This window comes from Cetorhinus maximus, chromosome 23 (assembly GCF_964194155.1).
Source record: "Cetorhinus maximus chromosome 23, sCetMax3.hap1.1, whole genome shotgun sequence".
Classification (NCBI taxonomy): Eukaryota; Metazoa; Chordata; class Chondrichthyes; order Lamniformes; family Cetorhinidae; genus Cetorhinus; species Cetorhinus maximus.
Genome location: NC_135901.1, coordinates 31,002,218 through 31,023,340, shown reverse-complemented (window position 1 = coordinate 31,023,340; position 21,123 = coordinate 31,002,218). Strand labels below are relative to the sequence as shown.

General features: G+C 45.9%; 4 protein-coding genes and 1 long non-coding RNA gene across 6 annotated transcripts in view; 2 read left to right on the top strand and 3 right to left on the bottom strand.

Moving 5' to 3' along the window:
- The window catches only part of LOC144697120 (uncharacterized), a 432,856-nt gene that overhangs the window by 246,118 nt on the left and 165,615 nt on the right, over positions 1–21,123 (bottom strand). The gene's annotated exons all lie outside the window — the stretch shown is intronic.
- The window catches only part of LOC144697359 (uncharacterized), a 226,542-nt gene that overhangs the window by 92,662 nt on the left and 112,757 nt on the right, over positions 1–21,123 (top strand). The gene's annotated exons all lie outside the window — the stretch shown is intronic.
- Positions 1–21,123, bottom strand: part of LOC144697094 (uncharacterized) — a 391,382-nt gene that overhangs the window by 268,281 nt on the left and 101,978 nt on the right. The gene's annotated exons all lie outside the window — the stretch shown is intronic.
- The window catches only part of LOC144697966 (uncharacterized), a 164,609-nt gene that overhangs the window by 136,680 nt on the left and 6,806 nt on the right, over positions 1–21,123 (bottom strand). The gene's annotated exons all lie outside the window — the stretch shown is intronic.
- On the top strand, positions 4,064–9,298 carry LOC144696972 (uncharacterized). Its single transcript, XM_078568700.1, has 2 exons — positions 4,064–4,333; positions 5,265–9,298. The coding sequence occupies exon 2, from the start codon at positions 5,598–5,600 to the stop codon at positions 6,801–6,803; it is 1,206 nt and encodes a 401-aa protein (XP_078424826.1). The 5' UTR covers positions 4,064–4,333; positions 5,265–5,597; the 3' UTR covers positions 6,804–9,298.

Genomic DNA, 21,123 nt, shown 5'->3' with positions numbered 1-21,123 from the left:
AAAAAAATCAAAACAGAGGACAGAATTGATAGTCTGAAGCTGTTGAACTCGATGTTGAGTCTAGAAGGCTGTAAAGTGCCTCGGAGGCTGTAAAGTGCCTTGTCCAGCTTGTGTTGGGCTTCTCGGGAGCATTGCAGCAGGCCAAGGACAGAAATGTGAGCATGAGAGCAAGGTGGTGAATTATAATGGCAGAAACTGGAAGGTCAGGGTCATGCTTGTGGACTGAGCGGAGGTGTTCCACAAAGAGGGCAGCAAACAGGGGACAGATAAACTAAAGAGAAACCATTTGGGTCCAGAACATTGTGCACATCCTTTTACTCTGGTTGTCTCTAATCCTCAAATAATTTTCTGTTTACTTTTAACCATGTTCTGTTTCATTAATAATCTTTTATCAGTGAAAATATTTGATTTTTCTGGACTTTTCATGATTAGATATCTGCACTTTAGGGAAAGTGAGTGAGAGGGGTTGGCAGGCTCTTTAACAGAAAGTGAGTCCCTCTAAGGTAATTGGCAAAGGATCCAGAGAGGGGGATAAGATTTCATTTTTTGATACAGTGAGTTGCTCCGATCTGCCTGAAAGCAGATTCAATAGTAAATTGAATTCAACCTGGAAAAGTGTGAGTTAATGCACTTGGGGAGGTCTAACAAGGCAAGGGATTACCCTATGAATGGTAGGACCCTGGAAAGTGCTGGAGATCAGAGGGACTTTACGTGCATATCCTCGGATCCCTGAAGGTCGCAGGGCAGGTAGATAAGGTGGTTAAGAAGGCATATGGGGTACTAGCCTTTATTAGCCGAGGCATAGAATACAAGAGCAGGGAGGTTATGCAGCAACTGTAAAAAATGCTGGTTAGGCCACAACTGGAGTACTGCGTGCAGTTCTGGTCACCACATTATAGGAAGGATGTGATTGCACTGGAGAGGGTACAGAGGGGATTTACCAAAATGCCACCTGGGCTAGAGGCTCGGATCTATGAAGATTGATTGGATAGGCTGGGGTTGTTTTCCTTGGAGCAGCGAAGGTCGAGAGTGGATCTAATAGAGGTGTGTAAGATTATGAGGGACATAGATAGGGTGGATAGGAAGGCACTTTTTCCATTAGTAGAGGGGTCAATAACCAGGGGGCATAGATTTAAGGTAAGTGATGGAAGGCTAAGAGGGGAGTTGAAGAGAAATGTTTTCATCCAGAGGGTGGTGGGAGTCTGGAACTCACTGCCCGAAAGAGTGGTTGAGTCAGAAACTCTTGTAACATTTAAGAAGTATTTAGATATTCACTTGCGTTGCCACGGTCTCCAGGGCTATGGGCCAAGCGCGGGAAAACGGGACCAGTGTAGTCAGATCTTTGTTGACTTGCGTGGATACGATGGGCCGAATGGTCACATTCAGTGCTGTAAACGTCAGGAGTCTATGAGTATCTTTCCAAAGGGTAAATACTGGCAAGGGAAGAATTTGCAGAGCTGTGGGGAAAGAGCGGAGCAGCTGGATGAATCAGAGAGTCAGTTCAAAGAAATGGCAGGGGCCCGATGGGCCAAATGGACTCCTTGTGCAGCCTGTGAATCTGAGCCTCCTGCTTTTGTGCAGGTTGAAAGGGCCAGGTTTCATTTCAGCCTCTTCCCTGTATCTGTATTTAAAGAGATGGGTTTCTGTTCAGCTCTGAGTGACCAATTTAGTCTCCGTATTAAATCCCTGCACCCTTTCCAAGGCCTTGACATCCTTCCTGAATTGTGGGACCCATATATGGGGTTCATTTCTAGAGAAATAGCGTTGCAAAGCAGAGACGTCATGTGAAACCTGTGTCGAGCCTTGGTTAGACAACAGTTGGAATAATGTGAACAGTCCTGGGTCTCCATAATTATAAAAGGGATAGAGAGATGTAAGCTGACCTGGACAGTAGATTGTAGCTTAACTCGACTATCCTGAGGGAGTTTTTACACTATATTCACTGTATTAACCTAACAGGGTCAAGATGCCATTTTATTTAAACACTGGGTAAAAAAAGCCATTTTGTATTCTGCTCTCTATCATCCTTTAAATGTCATTAATCAAGAATTACTGTGTAATTAGTATCAAGCCAGAAACAGATGATTAATTGATTGGTGCGACTCAATGTATAATTGAAGAATAAGTAATTAATGAAGTTGTTATTATGGCTCGATGGGATACTGATGTTTGAAGTTTAAAATATTAATTTTCTGCTGTAAACACTGTCTGTGGCAACCAAGATCACTCCACAGCAGTCCATGGCCGTCGAGGGCACCTGTAAGAGAATGAATGGAGGCTTATCCAAACTCAGATAAAAGAAAGATTCTGAACAGTCCCATTGTTCTGCTCCATGGAACAATGTACGGAAATGGTCAAATCCAATAAAATTGACCCAGTAACAACAATGACCAGTTGTCTAATGACAACAAACCTGATTCCAGATGATGTAATGCTAATTCAAGGGTAAGAAGTCTGTTTAAAGAACCATCTTGGGTTTGCGAGTTGGACTCCAGCTGTGGAGGTACTGAGTGACCCCTGGGGCAGGATTGTGGGAAATCGCTGTTGGTTCAGGAACCTGAGGAAGATCCACACTTCTACCTGGGGTTGTCGACCAATTGAGGTTGGGAATGTGGTTTGATTATTTCATAAGTATGCCTTTTTCTTTAAATAAACATTGATATTATTTGTTATTTCAGAGTCCTACCTTGTCTGATGGTTAAGACTCTTTCAAATTAAAGCATTTGAAAAGGTCAATTTGAAACTTAGGGGGTCAACTTTGAGCCGAATAATTCGGCACCTGTAACCAATTTTAGTTACATCCCCCTTTAACACTGACAGGGGACCTCGAGAAGGTGCAAGAAAGATTCACAAGGATGATACCAGAACTAAGAGTGTTTCAGTTACAGGATAGATCGAACAGGCTGGGAATATTTTCTATGGAAAAGAGAAGGCTGAGGGATGACCTCAGAGGACTTTAAGATTATGACAGGGTGCGATAGGGTTGATGTAATCAAGTCATCACTATCAGTACAGGGTAAAAATTCGGAACTGACAATCCGAGTTGTCATGAAACATGTTTCTCCCACTTAAACAATAGAACTATGTCCCCCCCAACACACGCCCACCTTCCTTTTGATTTTGACAACAACTTATTCGACTATCCTCCTCCAGCTTTTCCCTCAATTCTCCTCTCCTGTAGGTGCTGACTCTCGGGTTCAGTTTCACACTCATCTATTGCCCTCCTCAACGTGTCACCCAGTTGTCTAAATCTTTACATCTGAATTTTTTTAAAAACTGTCTAACAGGAGAGTCACTGGGCTGGGCTGGGCTATGCTGTGTGAATGAGACATTTGATCAGTCTATTCATGATAGGGGTCTTGGAATTGGGGGCAGTGGGCAGTTCAAGTGGTAACCTTCAATGACACAACAACTTCAATTTATACAGTACTTTTAACATTATAAAACGCCCCAAGGTGTTCCACTGGGTAATTGTAAAACAAAATTTGTCAAAAGCTCAGATGAAGTTGTACAAGATCATGATCATGTGAAAATTATACTCTTTCTAAACCTATAAATCTCTGCCCCGCACACACTTCCTCCAGCCTACGAATTCATTCGAACCTAATTGATCCTGCTATCTTCCTCCAGCTTTTCTCCAATTCTACTCCCTTGAAGGTGCTGACTCTTGGGTCCAGTTTCACACTCACCTAGCTGCCCTCCCCAATATGTCCCCAAGTGTCTAAGTCTTTACACCTGAAGTTAGTAAATTGTTTTGCTAAGGTGGCGTCACAATCAAATCCAGTGACTACCCACATGTACTTTGTGTCAGGGCGGGGTCACTGCGCCCCTCAACCCCACTTTCCATCCCCGTCCCAGGAGCTTGGAGACTGGGCTCGCGATGAGTAAAGCTGCCGCAGCTCCCACAATCCCCCGCGCTGGAGAAACCGCTCTAATCGTCGCGCCGGCGGGCGGCCCGGGAATGCGCATGTCCAAAATAGAGGGGAAGCTGCGCATGTGCTGGGGAGCCGATGGACTGCGCATGTGAGCCTGCGTATTTTCGGGAGGAATGCGCATGTGCGGAAGTGAGGTAGCGACCAGCACAAAGGCCGCGCTCTGATTGACCGGGGGACCATTGTCGGTTCCGTCTTCCAGCCTTTCTCATTGGACAACAGCTCAGTGCGGCTGGCGGCAAAGTCTCTCCCACCATCTTCCCATCATGCTCAGGGCTGACCAATGAGGTGGTTTGGAGAACCGGAAGGACTCTGGTCCTCCAGCCAATCAGAGCGCGGGCTTTGTGTGAATGAAGATTGAGCTTCACACAGACTAAAACTTCCTCCTGTGTCCAACATCTGTGAGTAAAACACTTTCTTTTCTCCCCCTTTCCATTTCTTTTCTCATTCTGGGGGGAAATTGTTGACTTGCAGGAACTGAAGGGAAAGGAAGTGAATCCAGGGAGGGTGCAGACTCTGGAAAGGTTGGCCCAGGTCTCTCTCTCTCTCTCTCTCTCTTAAAGACATTGACATCCTTTGCTCCCTCAGCTTGACACATTTATTTGTCTGGCTAAAAGGATGGTCTCTTTCCTAATGTTCACAATTAAAGGGGTGGTTTCCCCAGGAGATGGCTGACATTTAAGGGGACAGTCAGTTAATATGAGGCAGAGATATGTCTAGTGTTGTTTTATGTTACGTATTGGATATATTATTTATGGTTCTGTAATAACGTTCATTTATTATTCTTTCTAGTCAGAAGTGGGTCATTTGCAGCCACTATGGCACAGAAAGAGTCTATTTGGAACTCGAGCCCATGGCGACTCTCTGCAGAACAATCCAGTCAGACCCATTCCCCTTCTTTATCCACGTTCCCCTGCAAGCTTATTTCTTTCAAGTACCCATCCAATTTCATTGGAAATCATTGATTGCCTCCACTTCCATCACCCTCCTCCGCAGAAATTCCAGATCATGACCACTCGCTGCCTAAATAAAGTTCTTCCTCAGATTCTCCCTGTCCCTTCTCAGTAAATATACTTATGAGAAGGTTCTCAGGTCTTGGACAAGAAGCAGTGAGCACGGATCTGTCGATCATCATGAACTGATGCCTTCAGGATAACTGGGAGGGTGTAAATCAGGTACAGCAGAGTGAGAATGGAGGGAGAATGGTTGGGGTGGAGATTTACAGTTTTTGGGGAACGAGAGAGGAAAGAATGTTCCATAGAAACTAGAATTGCCTGTTCTGAATTTCTATCCTGTACTGACAGTGATAACTTTTGTATACTCCTTTTACAGGTTGTTAGAAGGGGAGGATTTACAGACTGAAATCTGAAATCAAACGTCACATCAAGACCTGGCTGAATCACTCAATTCATGACAACCGAATATCACCGGTCTTGGAATCTAGAAGGAGAAATGCTTCTCTCTTTTATCTGGCTCAGAAGGTTTTAAACATCAGTGTGACTGGAAAAGCACCGAGACACACACACCCGAGTGAGAGTGTTCCAGTGCACTGACTGTGAAAACAGCTGTCACCGTTACACAGCCTGAAGAAACATCACACCATTCACAGTGGAGAGAGACTGTACACGTGTTCTGTGTGGACAACGCTGCAACTGATTGTCAAACATGGAAAGACACAAGGACACCCACACCATGGAGAAACCATGGAAATGTGGGGACTGTGGGAAGGGATTCCAGTTCCCGTCTACGCTGGAAACTCATCGACGCAGTCACACCGGGGAGAGGCCGTTCACCTGCTCCGAGTGTGGGAAGGGATTCAGTACTTCATCCCACTTGCAGAGACACCAGCGAGTTCACACCTGGGAGAAGCCGTTCAGCTGCTCGGAGTGTGGGCAGGGATTCAGTGATTCATCCCACCTGCAAACACACCAGCAAGTTCACACGAGGGAGAGACCGTTCACCTGCCCTGAGTGCGGGAAGGAATTCATTCATTCATCCCACATGCGGAGGCACCAACGAGTTCACACCAGGGAGAAGCTGTTCACCTGCTCTGAGTGTGGGAAGGGATTCAGTGAGCCATCTGCCCTGCGGGGGCACCGGCGAGTTCACTTTGGGAAGAGACCCTTCATCTGCTCAGAGTGTGGGAAAGGATTCACTCGATTATCCAATTTGCAGATCCACCAGACAGTTCACACTGGGGAGAGGCCGTTCACCTGTTCTGAGTGTGGGAAGGGATTCACTCAGTTATCTAACCTGCTGCAGCATCATGTCACTCACACGAATGAGAGACCTTTTAAATGCTCTGACTGTGGGAGTGGCTTCAAAAGCTCTCAGGTACTGATGGTCCACCAGCGCATTCACACTGAGGAGAGACCATTCAGCTGCTCTCACTGTGCAAAGAGATTTAGAACGTCATCCAAACTGCTTATGCACCAGCGAGTTCACACCGGGGAGTGGCCGTTCACCTGCTCTGTCTGTGGGAAGGGATTCAGTCATTCATCCACCCTGCTGACACACCAGCGAGTTCACACCGGGGAGAGGCCATTCACCTGCTCTGTGTGTGGGAAGGGATTCAGTCATTCATCCACCCTGCTGACACACCAGCGCATTCACACTGGGGAGAGGCCGTTCACGTGTTCCATCTGTGGGAAGAGATTCACTGATTTATCCACCCTGCTGAGGCACCAGCGAGTTCACACTGGAGAGAGGCCATTCACCTGCTCTGAGTGTGGGAAGGGATTCACTCAGTTATCCAGTCTGCAGACACACCAGCGAGTTCACAGCGGGGAGAGGCCATTCACCTGCTCTCAGTGTGGGAATGAATTCACTCATTTATCCAGCCTGCGGAGACACCAGCGAGTTCACAAGTGATTCCAGGGGTTGGATTCTGCCTGCTATTGCTGCTGTTAATCACATCCAGGACCGAGCCATGTTCATTCTAACAGTTTGTGAAGTGGGATATGGTTTTGTAATAAAATACATTGATTATTATTTCTAGCCTTGAACTATAATACTGTAGCTACACTGTATCTTTCCAGACATAGAGTCATTACAACACAGAAGGAGTCCATTCGGCAACTCGAGTCCGTGCCGACTCCCTGTGGAGCAATCCAGTCAGTCCCATTCCTCCTCCATATCCCCATTCCCCTGCAAGTTTATTTCCTTCAAATGTCCATCCAGTTTCATTTTGAAAGCATTGATCATCTCTGCTTCCACCATCCTCGTAGACAGTGAGTCTGCCTCTATGTCCTGTACTGGCCGGTCTCATGACTTTGCTTCCAGTGGGCTGATGCTCTTTGAGCCTGGGAGTGTACATTTCCACTGAAATGATCCGCAAAAGCTGATGAAGGACATTTATTTTATCCTGGATAGTTAATAGTGTTTTTCCTACCACTACAGGTAGCTCTAAAATAAATAAATTTGTCTCTGTTCCATTGAGTCTACAGCACAGGGCCAGGCCAGGCGGCTCAATTGGTCTCTGTCAGTATTTATGCTCCACATGAGCCTCCACCCACCCCTCTTCATCTCCCCCCACCAGCATATCCTTCTGTTCCTTTCTCCCTCATGTATGTATCTAGCTTCCCCTTAAATGTATTCATGCTATTCACCTCAACCACTCGCTGTGGTAGCGAGTTCCACATTCTCCCCACTTGCTGAGTAAAGAGGTTTCTCATGAAATCCCTATTGGATTATTGAACCCCTTCATCATCTTAAAGACTTCCATCAGGTCACCCTTCAGTCTTCTCTTTTCTCGAGAAAAGCAGCCCTAGCCTTTCCTGAGGGGTTAAACATAACCTCCCTGCTTTTCAATTCTATCCCTCTAGAATGGAACCCTCTATCTGTGCCCCGCACTTTAGGAAAGATGTGAAATTCTTAGCGAGGGTGCAGAAGAGATTTACGAGAATGGTCCTAGGGATGAAGGGACGTGGAGGCAGATTCAGTCATGGTTTTCAACTGAGAATTGGATCATTATCTGAAGAGGAGAAATTGGCAGGGTTATGAGGAAAAGGCGGGGGGAGTGGCTCTGGGTGTGTAGCTCTTGCAGAGAGCTGGCACAGACACAATGGGCTGAATGGCCTCCTTCAGTGTTGTAACCATTCCATGATTCTAGAACACCAGCTCACTGATTCTATTCAACATGGCATGATGGTGGGTAGCACTCTCGCCTCTGAGTCAGGAGGTGGGGGGTTCCAATCCCCACTCCAGAGACTCGAGCCCCCATAATCCAGCGCCCACACTCCCGGTGCCAGTACTGAGGGAGAGCCGTCCTGTCAGAGGGACCGTCTTTCGAGTGAGACATTAACCCGAGGCCCCCCCGTTTGCCCTCTCAGATGGATGTACAAGACTGAATGGCCACAATTGGAAGGGGAGGAGTTCACACCCGGTGGCCTGGGGTGATATTTATCTGTCAATCAACATCAGTAAAAACAGATGATCTGGTCATCTTCACATTGCTGTCTGTGGGATCTTGCTGTGCACAAATTAGCTGCCACGTTTTCTACAGTGACTACACTTCAGAAAGTGCTGCATTGACAGTGAAACACATTGAGACGCCCTGAGGTGGTGAAAGGCGCTATATAAATGCAGGTTTCTTTTTAAGTCGACACACTCCTATCCTTACAGACAGATCGTCCAGCAGCAGCATGAGTCAGCACAAGGCAGCTGATGGGTGGAGCAGGAACTCCCAGTGTGGACCGAGGCTGCTTCCCATCAGAGGCCACTGAATCCATTGTGGGAAGTGGCCATTTAAAGAGGGTGCCTTGACTTGCTGGTCTGAGAATCCAGCCCTTTTCCCCCTGTGTAATGCTGGCTGAGAACAGACATCGGGGCTGCTCAATGTACTGAAAGTATCTCTTCCACTGAAGATGGGCGGAAGTAATGTTTTCATCCCTGTTATTCTGTTTGTCTGTAAACAATTTATCTCAGACACTCATGGATGGATTTTAACAAAACTCAGTACGCCGACAGGATATGGCCTACGGAAGAACTGATTTGTTTTCGGCGAAGATCCGAATCCTGGAATTTTTGAAGGGATCCGTTCACATTGGGAAATCGGGAGAATTGACTTTTTCTTTTCGATTGTTGTAGTTTGTTTTATTTCGAATGTTGATTGTTTTCGAATGTTGTGGATTGTCTCCGCTGCTGGGGTGGAATTTGTCACAGCTGTCAAAATGTGAGCAGAGTTTTCAGAGCCAGTTGTTAGATGTGGAGATGGATGCTGTTAATAAACACGTTTTTTTTCTGCTTTGCAGCGACAGATCATGTTTTCATCCCTGTTTTTCTGTCTGTAATACACCTGAAGAACTAACGGATGGATTTGAACAAGCATAGTACACAAATATGGTATGGCCCAAGGAAGAAATTATTACTAAGATAAAAGCAAAATACTGTGGATGCTGGAAATCTAGAAGAAAAACAAAAAACCTGGAAAAACTCAGCAGGTCTGACAGCATCTGCGGAGAGGAACACAGTTAACGTTTCGAGTCCGAATGACTTTTCATCAGAACTAAGGAAAAATAGAAAAGAGGTGAAATATAAGCTGGTTTAAGGGCGGGTGGGACAGGTAGAGCTGGATAGAGGGCCAGTGATAGGTGGAGATTGCCAAAAGATGTCATAGACAAAAGGACAAAGAGGTGTTGACAATGGTGATATTAGCTAAGAAATGTGCTAATGGGGACATTAAGGGTGGAAAGCAGGATGAGCAAGGGACAGATAGCCCTAGTGGGGTGGAGTGGGGGGAAATCGAAATAGGCTAAAAGGTAGAGATGGAAATGGAAACAATAGATGGAAATACATTTAAAAATAATGGAAATAGGTGGGAAAAGAAAAATATATATAAATTATTGGAAAAGAGGGGATCGGGAAGGGGGTGGGGAAGGTGGAGACAGTTCATGATCTAAAATTGTTTAACTCAATATTCAGTCCGGCAGGCTGTAAAGTGCCTAGTCGGAAGATGAGGTGCTGTTCCTCCAGTTTGTGTTGAGCTTCACTGGAACATTGCAGCAGGCCAAGGACAGACATGTGGGCATGAGAGCAGGGTGATGTGTTGAAATGGCAAGCGACAGGGAGGTCTGGGTCATGCTTGCGGACAGATCGAAGGTGTTCCGCAAAGCAGTCACCCAGTCTGTGTTTGATCTCTCCAATGTAGAGGAAACCGCATTGGGAGCAGCGAATGCAGCAGACTAAATTGAGGGAAGTGCAAGTGAAATGCTGCTTCACTTGAAAGGAGTGTTTGTGTCCTGGGACAGTGAGGAGAGGGGAAGTAAAGGGGCAGATGTTGCACCTTCTGTGGTTGCATGGGAAGCTGCCATGGGAGGGGATTGAGGTGTAGGGGGTGATGGAGGAGTGGACCAGGGTGTCCCGGAGGGAACGATCCCTGCAAAATGCCGCCAGGGGTGGTGAAGAGATGTGTTTGGTAGTGGCATCATACTGGAGTTGGCGGAAATGGCGGAGGATGATCCTTTGAATGCGGAGGCTGGTGGGGTGATAAGTGAGGACAAGGAGGACCCTATCATGGTTCTGGGAGGGAGAGGAAGCTGTGAGGGCAGATGCGCGGGAGATGGGTTGGACACGCTTGAGGGCCCTGTCAACCACCGTGGGTGAAAAACCTTGGTTAAGGAAGAAGGAAGACATGTCAGAGGAACTGTTTTTGAAAGTGGCTTCATCAGAACAGATGCAACGGAGGCGAAGGAACTGAGAGAATGGGATGGAGTCCTTACAGGAAGCGGGGTGTGATGAGCTGTAGTCAAGGTAACTGTGGGAGTCGGTAGGCTTGTAATGAATATTGGTGGACAGTCTATCACCAGAAATTGAGACAGAGAGGTCAAGGAAGGGAAGGGAAGTGTCAGTGATGGACCACGTGAAAATGATGGAGGGGTGGAAATTGGAAGCAAAATTAATAATTTTTTCCAGATCCAGACAAGGGATTTCAGATCTGAGAGAAATTATTACATTTGGTGAAGATGCAGACCAGATCCAGATCCTGGAATCTTTTTTACTTGTTCACAGAGCCTGATCCTCTGCAGACTAAAGGAATTTGTCCAGGCATTTCACCTTTTCAATTAAACAAAAGCTTGGGGACAATTGTTCCCTGGTGCATTTCCCATGGCAACCCATCAACCAATCAGAGTCCATGTGCCAACCGATCAACACCCTGTTTCTCAGTCAGCATAAATTGTTGTTCCCTTTCACATTTGGTATTCTTGCATCTGTCCTGATGAGTGCAAGAGAAAAAACTTCAACAGCCTGTCTCGTTTTTCAGAAATACCCGAACTTTTGAAAGCATTTGTTTACACTGGGAGACTTTCACCCAATGTTTTTTTTCTCAACAACAATTTATTGTAAACAATGATAACAAACTGTCGTCGAAAAAGGTCACATACATTTGCACTAGCAAATTTGTTAATTTTAGTGGTAAATGTTCCAGATCCAGATCATTTTCCAGATCTGAAGATCAATTCTGTACATGTAGTTAAAAATTCTGTTTAAAAACTCACACAAACGATTGTTTCTGCTCACTGCACAATGATAAATCAATGTGCAGCCGTCAGCTAATCCCACACTCCCAATGAAGTCTATAGTCTGGTGTCAGCTGATTGTGGAATCACAAACATGCTGATGTCATCTTATGACATCATCACAATAGAATGTGATGACATCAACGGATTGCGCAATCCCAATGGAATGTGATGATGTCAGCTTGATCTTAGACATAAGAGGTGTGATGGGAAATGTACAGAACGGGACCAGTTTTCTTCAATAGAGAAACTCTGCTGCCCGACTCACACTCAGTCCCGTTCACCTATCGCCCTCTGTGCTCACTGACCGACATTGGCTCCCACTCAAGCAATGCCTCAATTTTAAAATTCTCCTCCTTGGGCCCAATTTACCTCTTTAAAAGTGAATGGGATGTTGATTGGGCTAAATTCAGGCCCATTCTGTTCAAATCCCTCCACGGCCTCTTTTTCAAATCACCATGTGGTCACACACACTGTCCCCATCTCTGTAATCTTCTCCATTCCGACAACCCTCCAAGATATCTGTGCTCCACTAATTCTGGCCTCTTCAGTATCCCCCGTTTCTATTGCACAACCACTGGGGGCCGTGTCTTCAGCTGCCTGGGCCCCATGCTCTGGAATTCCCTCCCTAAACCTCTCTGCCCCTCGATCTTTTTTGCTCCTTTAGGACATTCCTTAAAACCTACCTCTCTGACCAAGCTACCGGTCATCTGAGCTAATATCTCTTCATGTGGCTCGGTGTCATCTTCTGCTTGATAGTCGCACCTGTGAATCTCCCTGGGATGTTGAAAGATGCGATATGAATGCAAGTTGTTTTTGTTGTGGTGTTTGAATTATTTTCAGGGGATGCCGCTATTGTTAAGCAGTCAAACACTTTCTTGACATCCAGTGAGAGCGACAGGCTGTTGACTATATTTGGCCATGCAAGGCTTCGTTCCATGTTTAAATATACAGAAGAGTGGAGACATTGTTATATCGGTCACTTAGAGCTGAACAGAAACCCGTCTCTTTAAATACAGATACAGGGAAGAGACTGAAATGAAATCTGTCCCTTTTAACCTGCACAAAAGCAGGAAGCTCAGGTTCACAGGCTTCAGAAGTCCATTCGGACCATCGTGCCCCTGCCATCTCTCTGAAAGGAGTCTCTGATTGATCCAACTGCTCTGCTTTTTCCCCTTGGCCCTGCAAATTGCCAATTACCTTAGAGGGACTCACTTTCTATTAAAGAGCCTGTCAAACCCTCTCACCCACTTTCCCTAAAGTGCAGAAATCTAATCATGAGAAGTCCAGAAAAATCAAATATTTTTACTGATAAAAGTTTATTAATGAAACAGAGCATGGTTAAAAGAAAACAGAAAATTACTTGAGGATCAAAGACAACCAGAGTAAAAGGATGTGCACAATGTTCTGGACCCAAATGGTTTCTCTTTAATTCATCTGTCCCCTGTTTGCTGCCCTCTTTGTGGAACACCTCCGCTCAGTCCACAAGCATGACCCTGACCTTCCAATTGCTGCCATTATAATTCACCACCTTGCTTTCATGCTCACATTTCTGTCCTTGGCCTGCTGCAATGTTCCCGAGAAGCCCAACACAAGCTGGACGAACAGCACCACATCCTCCGATGAGGCACTTTACAGCCTCCTGGGCTCAACATTGAGTTCAACAATTTCAGATCGTCAACTCTGTTCTCTGTTTTCAGTCTTTTATTTGCCATGTGCCAGTCTGCATCTTGTTTCCATGATTTTTGCTTTCAGACAGAGCTGTCCTTTATTCTGCCATTAACACTTACACTGGAGCAATGCTTTGTTTCTTTACTACAACCATTACCTCTCCCTTTGCCTTTTGTTTCAAGACATTTTTGTTATTTAATTTCGCCTGCCCTCTAACCAATCCCTGACTTTCCCTCTTTTTCCACCTGACCCTCCCCCCTTTCTCAACAGCATCAAACCCATCACATTTCTCCCTCTCTGAAATTCTGAGGAAGAGTCATATTGAACTTGAAACGTTAACTCTGTTTCTTTCTGCACAGATGCTGCCAGACCTGCTGAGTTTTCCGAGACTTCCTGTATTTATTTTAGATCTGCCTGCAATGGTAGGAACAATCACTATTTACTATTCAGGATAAAATAAATGTTCTTCATCAGCTTTTGTGGATCATTTCAGTGGAAATGTGCTCTCCCAGGTTCAAAGAGCATCAGCCCACTGGAAGCAAAGTCGTGAGACCAGCCAGTCCAGCAGAAAGAAACCCTCCGACCCTCCCACTTCACCAAGTGTCAGAATGAACCTGGTTCAGTCCTGGATGTGATTGACAACAGCAATAACAGCAGAATCCAACCCTGTAATCACTTGTGAACTCGATGGTGTGTCAGCAGGTGTGGTGACTGAGAGAATACCTTCCCACACTCAGAGCAAGTGAACGGCCTCTCCCCCGTGTGAACTCGCTGGTGTCTCCACAGGTCCGATGACCTTTTAAACATCTTTGCACAGTGAGTACAGGTGAATGGTCTCTCCTCAGTGTGAATACGCTGGTGGACCATGAGATCCATAGAATTTTTAAAGCCATCACCACAATCAGTACATTTAAAAGGTCTCTCATTGATATGACTGCTCTGGTGTCTCAGCAGGCTGGATGACTGAGTGAATCCCTTCCCACAGGCAGAGCAGGTGAAGGGCCTCTCCCCGGTGTGCACTCGCTGGTGTGTCTGCAGCTTGGATGACGTTCGAAACCTCTTTGCGCAGTGAGAGCAGCTGAATAGCCTCTTCTCAGTGTCAATGCGCTGGTGGAACATCAGGAGCAGGTGAATGGCCTCTCCCCGGTGTGACTGCGTCGATGAATCTCCAGCTCACATGGGGATCTGAACCCCTTCCCACAGTCCCCACATTTCCATGGTTTCTCCATGGTTCGGGTGTCCTTGTGTATCTCCAGATTCGATGATCAGCTGAAGTCTCATCCACACTTAAGAACACAAGTTAAGTGTCTCCCCACTGTGAATGGTGTGATGTTTTTTTCAGGCTCTGTAACTGGTTAAAGCTCTTTCCACAGTCAGTGCACTGGAAACACTCACTCGGGTGTGTGTGTCTCAGTGCTTTTCCAGTCACACTGATGTTTAAAATGTTTTGACACAGGCAGAACAAACATTTCTCCTTCTAATCTCAAAGACCAATGATATTCACGTGCCATGAATTGAGTGACTCTGTTAGATCGCGATGTGATGTTTACTTGGAGATTTCTGTCAGCAAGTCCTCCCCTTCTAATATCCTGTAAAAGGAGTTGGCAAAAGTCATCACTGTCTGTACAGGATAGAAATTCAGAATAGACAATTCTAGGTTCTATGGAACATTCTTTCCTCTCGTGTTCACAAAAAGCTGCAAATCTCCATCCGACACACTCTCCATCCATTCTCTCTCTGCTGTACTGAACATACACCCTCCCAACTTATATGGTGAATACCTGGAACTCACTGCCTCTGAGTGTGCTGGGAGTGGGAGATGGTCAATTATTTCAAAATGAAATTGGATGGGCATTTGCAGAGGAACAGGGGAATGGGACTGACTGGATTGTTGTACAGAGATGGCATGGACTCGAGTGACTATAACAGGAAAAATATAACTTAGCCATAGTACTGTATTAGAAGAGCAGAAACAATAATAAATGTACTTTATTACAGAACCATCAATAATATATCTAATATGTACCAAATAACAACACCATATCTCTGTCCTATATTATTTTACTGGCCCCTTAAATGCCAGCCATCTCCTGGGGAAATCACCCCTTTAATTGTAAACATTAGGAAAGAGACCATCCTTTTAGCTAGACAAATAAATGTGTCAAGCTGAGGGAGCAAAGGAAGTCAATGTCTTTAAGCATAGCACACCTGCTCCAGCCACATCTATTGTTTCATTTCATGTCCCATCTCCATTCCCTTTGGCCCTGGAGGAGTAAATTTTCTGTCATTCAACCTCTCCTGTCTTCCACCCTATCCTTTAGTCCTTGTTCCATCCACCCCTCGCTCAAAACCTAGGACATCTCTAACTTTTCCCAGTTCGGATGAAAGGTCACAGACTGGGAACGTTCACTCTGTTTCTCTCTCTCTCTCTACACAGATGCTGCCAGACCTGCTGATTGTTTAATTCCAGCATTTTCTGTTTTGATTTCAGATTTCCAGCATCCGCAGGACTCTGCTTTTCGATGAGCTGTCTTCCCACAGCCCATTTCCACAGGCAGCCCCAAGAGTCACAGCCTCTGGATCTCTCACTGCTAGATTCCCCCATTCAGCCTTTTTGCTCTTCTTTTCCCAGCTGCTCAGACTTCCTTCCTCTCCATCTCCCACTCACAGCTTCACTGTTCAGTTACTGAACTCTTCCCTTTTCTGCTGAAAACCTCAACCTCTCAAACCCTGTCTGTTTCTCTTCTCTTTCTTTTCAACACAAACAAACTGTTTTACTCAGATGTTGGACACAGGAGGAAGTTTTAGTCTGTGTGAAGCACAATCTTCATTCACACAAAGCCCGCGCTCTGATTGGCTGGAGGACCAGAGTTCTTCCTTCTTTCAACTCTTCCCATTGGTCAACCCCGCACCGTCGCATGAACAATGCAGGCTGGAACCCAAGGACGTCACCGCGGAGCTGATTGATTCCTATTGGCTGATTCAGCTAGTGTTTCATTGTTTGACGTCACAATGACTGAGAGGGGCGTTCCCAGCACACAGTGTCCCATTGGGAGCAATGCCAATACAGGAGGAAAATACTGCGGATTGGACAACAGCTCAGCGCGGCTGGCGGTCAAAGTCTCTTCCACCCCCACATGCGCTCGGGTTCCGCTCACTGATTGTTTACATGCGGGGGATTGACCAATGGCACAGCTGGGGGACCAGAAAGACACTATTCCTCCAGCCAATCAGGGTGCGGGTTCAGTTCCAATGGCTACACGCAGCTTCCTCCTGTGTTTGAATGCGGAAACTCTTTCGAGTTATCAACAGTCACAGATTGCAACTCTTTTGAGTACAATCACAGTTCTTGGTTTCCGGGAGTGGGACATGAACCCACAACCCTCTGATTCAAAGGCGAGGGTGCTATGAACTGTGGAAGTTGGACAATGAGTTTGTTCACCTGCTCATTACTGCCCAGCAAAGCTGCTGCTGCTCCTCTTCTCTCTGAATGAAGATTGAGCTTCACACCAACTAAAACTTCCTCCTGTGTCCAACATCTATGAGTAAAACACTTTCTTTTCTCCCCCTTTTCATTTCTTTTCTCATTCTGGGGGGGAAATTGTTAACTTGCAGGAACTGAAGGGAAAGGAAGTGAATCCAGGGAGGGTGCAGACTCTGGAAAGGTTGGCCCAGGTCTCTCTCTCTCTCTCTGAAAGACATTGACATCCTTTGCTCCCTCAGCTTGACACATTTATTTGTCTGGCTAAAAGGATGGTCTCTTTCCTAATGTTCACAATTAAAGGGGTGGTTTCCCCAGGAGATGGCTGACATTTAAGGGGACAGTAAATTAAAATAAGACAGAGATATGTCTAGTGTTGTTATATGGTACATATTAGATATATTATTTACAGTTCAGGAATAAAACCTATTTATTATTTCTACCTTTATAATATAGTACTGTGAAAATTTCCAGGAGCAGCAGCTCACCACCATCTTCTCAAGGGCGTTTAGGGATGGGCAATAAATGCTGGCGTCGCCAGTGATGCCCACATCCCATGAATCAATAAAAGAGCCATTGCAATGCAGGAGGAGTCCATTCGGCAACTCGAGTCCATGCTGACTCTCTGTAGTGCAATCCAGTCAGTCCCATTCCCCTGCAAGTTTATTTCCTTCAAGCACCCATCCAATTTCATTTTCAAATTCTTGACCGTCTACACTTCCATCACCCTCATACGCAGCGAGTTCCAGGGCATGACCGCTCGCTGTCTAATAAAAGGTCTTGCTCACATCCACCCTCTATCTCCATATATATATATGTATATATATCCGAGTGAGCCGCATGAAGATTTTCAGGTCTTTGTGGGAAATGGTGAGCATCGATCTGATGATCACCGTGAATCAGCACCTTCAGGAGAATTGGGAGGGTGTATATTAGGTACAGCAGAGGGAGAATGGAAGGAGAGTGTGTGGGACAGAGATTAACGCTTGTGTGAAATGAGAGAGGAAAGAATGTTCCATAGCAACTAGAATTGTCTGTTCTGAATTCCTGCACTGTCCAGACAGTGATTACTTTTGCAAACTCCTCTTACAGGCTATTCTAAGGGGAGGATTTTCAGACAGAAATCTCAAACCAAACACCATGTCAAGATCTGACAAAGTCATTTGATTCATTGGGACCAGAATATCATCGGCATTTCAATCTAGCATTTGAAAACTTTGTCTGTTCTGCCTGCTTCAAAAGATTTTAAACATCAGTGTGACTGGAAAAACACCAAGCCACACAGACATGAGTGAGTGTGTTCCAGTGCACTGACTGTGGAAAGAGCTTTGACCAGGAACACAGACTGAAAAACCATTGCACCATTCACAATGGGGAGAGACCGTACATGTGTTCTGTGTGTGGTCGAGGCTTCAACTAATTGTCCCACCTGGAGAGACACAAGGACACCCGCAGCATGGAGAAACTGTGGAAATGTGGGAAGGGATTCAAATTCCCATCTGAGCTGGAAACCCATCGACGCAGTCACTCCGGGGAGAGGCCATTCACCTGCTCCGAGTGTGGGAAGGGTTTCACTCGGTTTTCCCATCTGCAGACACACCAGCGATTTCACACCGGGGAGAGGCCGTTCACCTGCTCTGAGTGTGGGAACGGATTCAGTGAATCATCCGCCCTGCAGAAGCACCAGCGAGTTCACAGTGGGGAGAGACCATTCACCTGCTCTGACTGTGGGAAGGGATTCAGTGATTCATCCAACTTGTGGACACACCAGCGATTTCACACCAGGGAGAGGCCGTTCACCTGCACCGTGTGTGGGAAACGATTCACTCAGTCATCCAGCCTGCTGAGACACCATGTGACTCACAACAATGAGAGACCCTTTAAATGTTCTGACTGTTGGAGCAGCTTCAAAAGTGCTGCAGTTCTGATGGCCCACCAGCGCATTCACACTGAGGAGAGACCATTCAGCTGTTCTCACTGTGCGAAGAGCTTTACGACATCATCCAGCCTGTGGAGACACCAGCAAGTGCACACCGGGGAGAGGCTGTTTGTATGCACACAGTGTGGGAAGGGTGTTAGTAATTCATCCAACCTGCTGACACATCAGCGAGTTCACACCAGGGAGAGACTGTTCGTGTGCACCCAGTGTGGGAAGGGATTCAGTAATTCAGCCAACCTGCTGACACACCAGCAAGTTCACAGCGGAGAGAGACCGTTCACCTGCTCCGAATGTAGGAAGGAATTCATTCATTTATCCAGCCTGCGGAGACACCAGCGAGATCACCAGTGATTACAGGGTTGGATTCTGCTATTATTGCTGCTGTTAATCACATCCAGGACTGAACCATGTTCATTCTCACTCTTGGTGAAGTGGGAGGGTCAGAGGGTTTCTTTCTGTTGGACTGGCTGGTCTCACGACTTTGCTTCCAGTGGAGCCTGGGAGTGTAAATTTCCAGTGAAATGATCCGCAAAAGCTGATGAAGGACATTTATTTTATCCTGGATAGTAAATAGTGTTTTCCTACCACTACAGGTAGATCTGAAATAAATACATTTGTCTCTGTTCCATTGAGTCTACAGCACAGGGCCAGGCCAGGCAGCTCAATTGGTCTCTGTCAGTATTTATGCTCCACATGAGCCTCCACCCACCCCTCTTCATCTCCCCCTGCCATCAGCATATTCTTCTATTCCTTTCTCCCTCATGTATGTGTCTAGCTTCCCCTTAAATGTTTTCATGCTATTCACGTCAACCACTCGCTGTGGTTGTGAGTTCCACATTCTCACCACTTGCTGGGTAAAGAGGTTTCTCATGAAATCCCTATTGGATTATTGAATCCCTTCATAATCTTTAAGACTTCCATCAGGTCACCCTTCAGTCTTCTCTTTTTGAGAGAAAAGCAGCCCCAGCCTTTCTTGAGGATTAAATGCTCTCAGTTCTGGTATTATCCTTGTGAATCTGTGTGGCACCTTCTCCAGTGCCTCTATTTCCTTTTTCTAAATGGAGATCACAAATGATGACAGTACTCCCAGTGTAGTCTAACCAAAGGTTCGAAACATGTTGAACATAATCTCCCTGCTTTTCAATTCTATCACTCTAGAATGGAACCCTAAATCTGGGTCCCACACTTTAGGAAGATATGAAGTTCTTCGAGAGGGTGCAGAGGAGATTGACAAGAATGGCACCAGGGATGAGGGTCTTCAGTCAGCTAGAGAGACTGGAGCAGCTGAAATTGTTCTTTTTAGATCACAGAGTCATTAGGGTAGAGGAGTCCATTCAGCCCATCGTGTCCATGCCGACTTATTACAGAGCAAACCAGTCAATCCCATTGCCTCTTTCTATCCCTGTCGTCCTGAAAATTTATTTTCCTCAACTGCCCATCCAATTTCCTTTTGAAACCGTTCATTGTCTCTGCTTCCACCCACCTCGTAGACAGCGAGTTCCAGGTCATTACCACTCACTGTGTAAAAACATTCCACCTAATTTCCCCCCATATCTTTTAATTTTCATTCTTTCATGGGATGTGGGTGTCTCTGGCGAGGCCAGCATTTATTGCCCATCCTAATTGCCCTTGAGAAGGTGGTGTTGAGCTGCCTTCTTGAACCACTGCAGTCCATGTGGTGTAGGCACACCCACAGTGATGTTAGGAAGGGAGTATCTTTGTCCACCTTATCTAAACCTGTCATAATCTTCTACACCTCTATAAAATCTCCACTCAACCTCCTTTGCTCCAAGGAGAACAACCCCAACTTCTCCAACCTAACTTTGTGGTTAAAATCCCTCATCCCTGGAACCATTCTGATAAATCTCCTCTCCGCCCTCTCAAGGACCCTCAGATCCTTCCTAAAGTGTGGTGACCAGAACTGGACTCAATCCTCTAGTTGTGGCCTAACCAGAGCTTTATAAAGGTTCAGCATAACTTCCCTGCTTTTGTTCTCAATCCCTCTGACCTGCCACCTTCAATGATCTCTGCACATGAACCCCCAGGTCCCACTGCCCCTGCTCACTCTTTAGAACTGTTCTATTTACGTCTACATTTCCTCTCCCTCCCCCTTCTGCCAAATCATATCACCTCACACTTCTCTGTATTAAATTCCATCTGCCACTTCAGAGAATGTTAAGGGGAGATTTAAGTGTTAAACTAAACATGCAGAGAAGGTGAGGCACTGCTTTCTTTAATATGTCACCCACAATGAAGATGATCCCCTCCCTTTAAATGCACACGAGGCCCATAGAGCACAGGAGGAGACCATTCGGCCCATTGTGCTCCTGCCGGCTCTCTGAAAGAGCTGTCCAATTAATCCCATCACCCTGCAATTTTCTTTTCCTTTCAAGAATCTGTCCCATTCCCTTCTGAAAGATACAGTTGAATTTACTTCCAGGGCATTTTCAGGCAGTGAATTCCAAATCACAACAACTCGCTGTGTTTTTTAAAACATAAAATTCCTCATCTTGGATGTGGTGTGTTTGAATTTTCAAAAAGCGTTCGGAAAGGTGTCAAACAGGAGGTTAATACACAAAATGA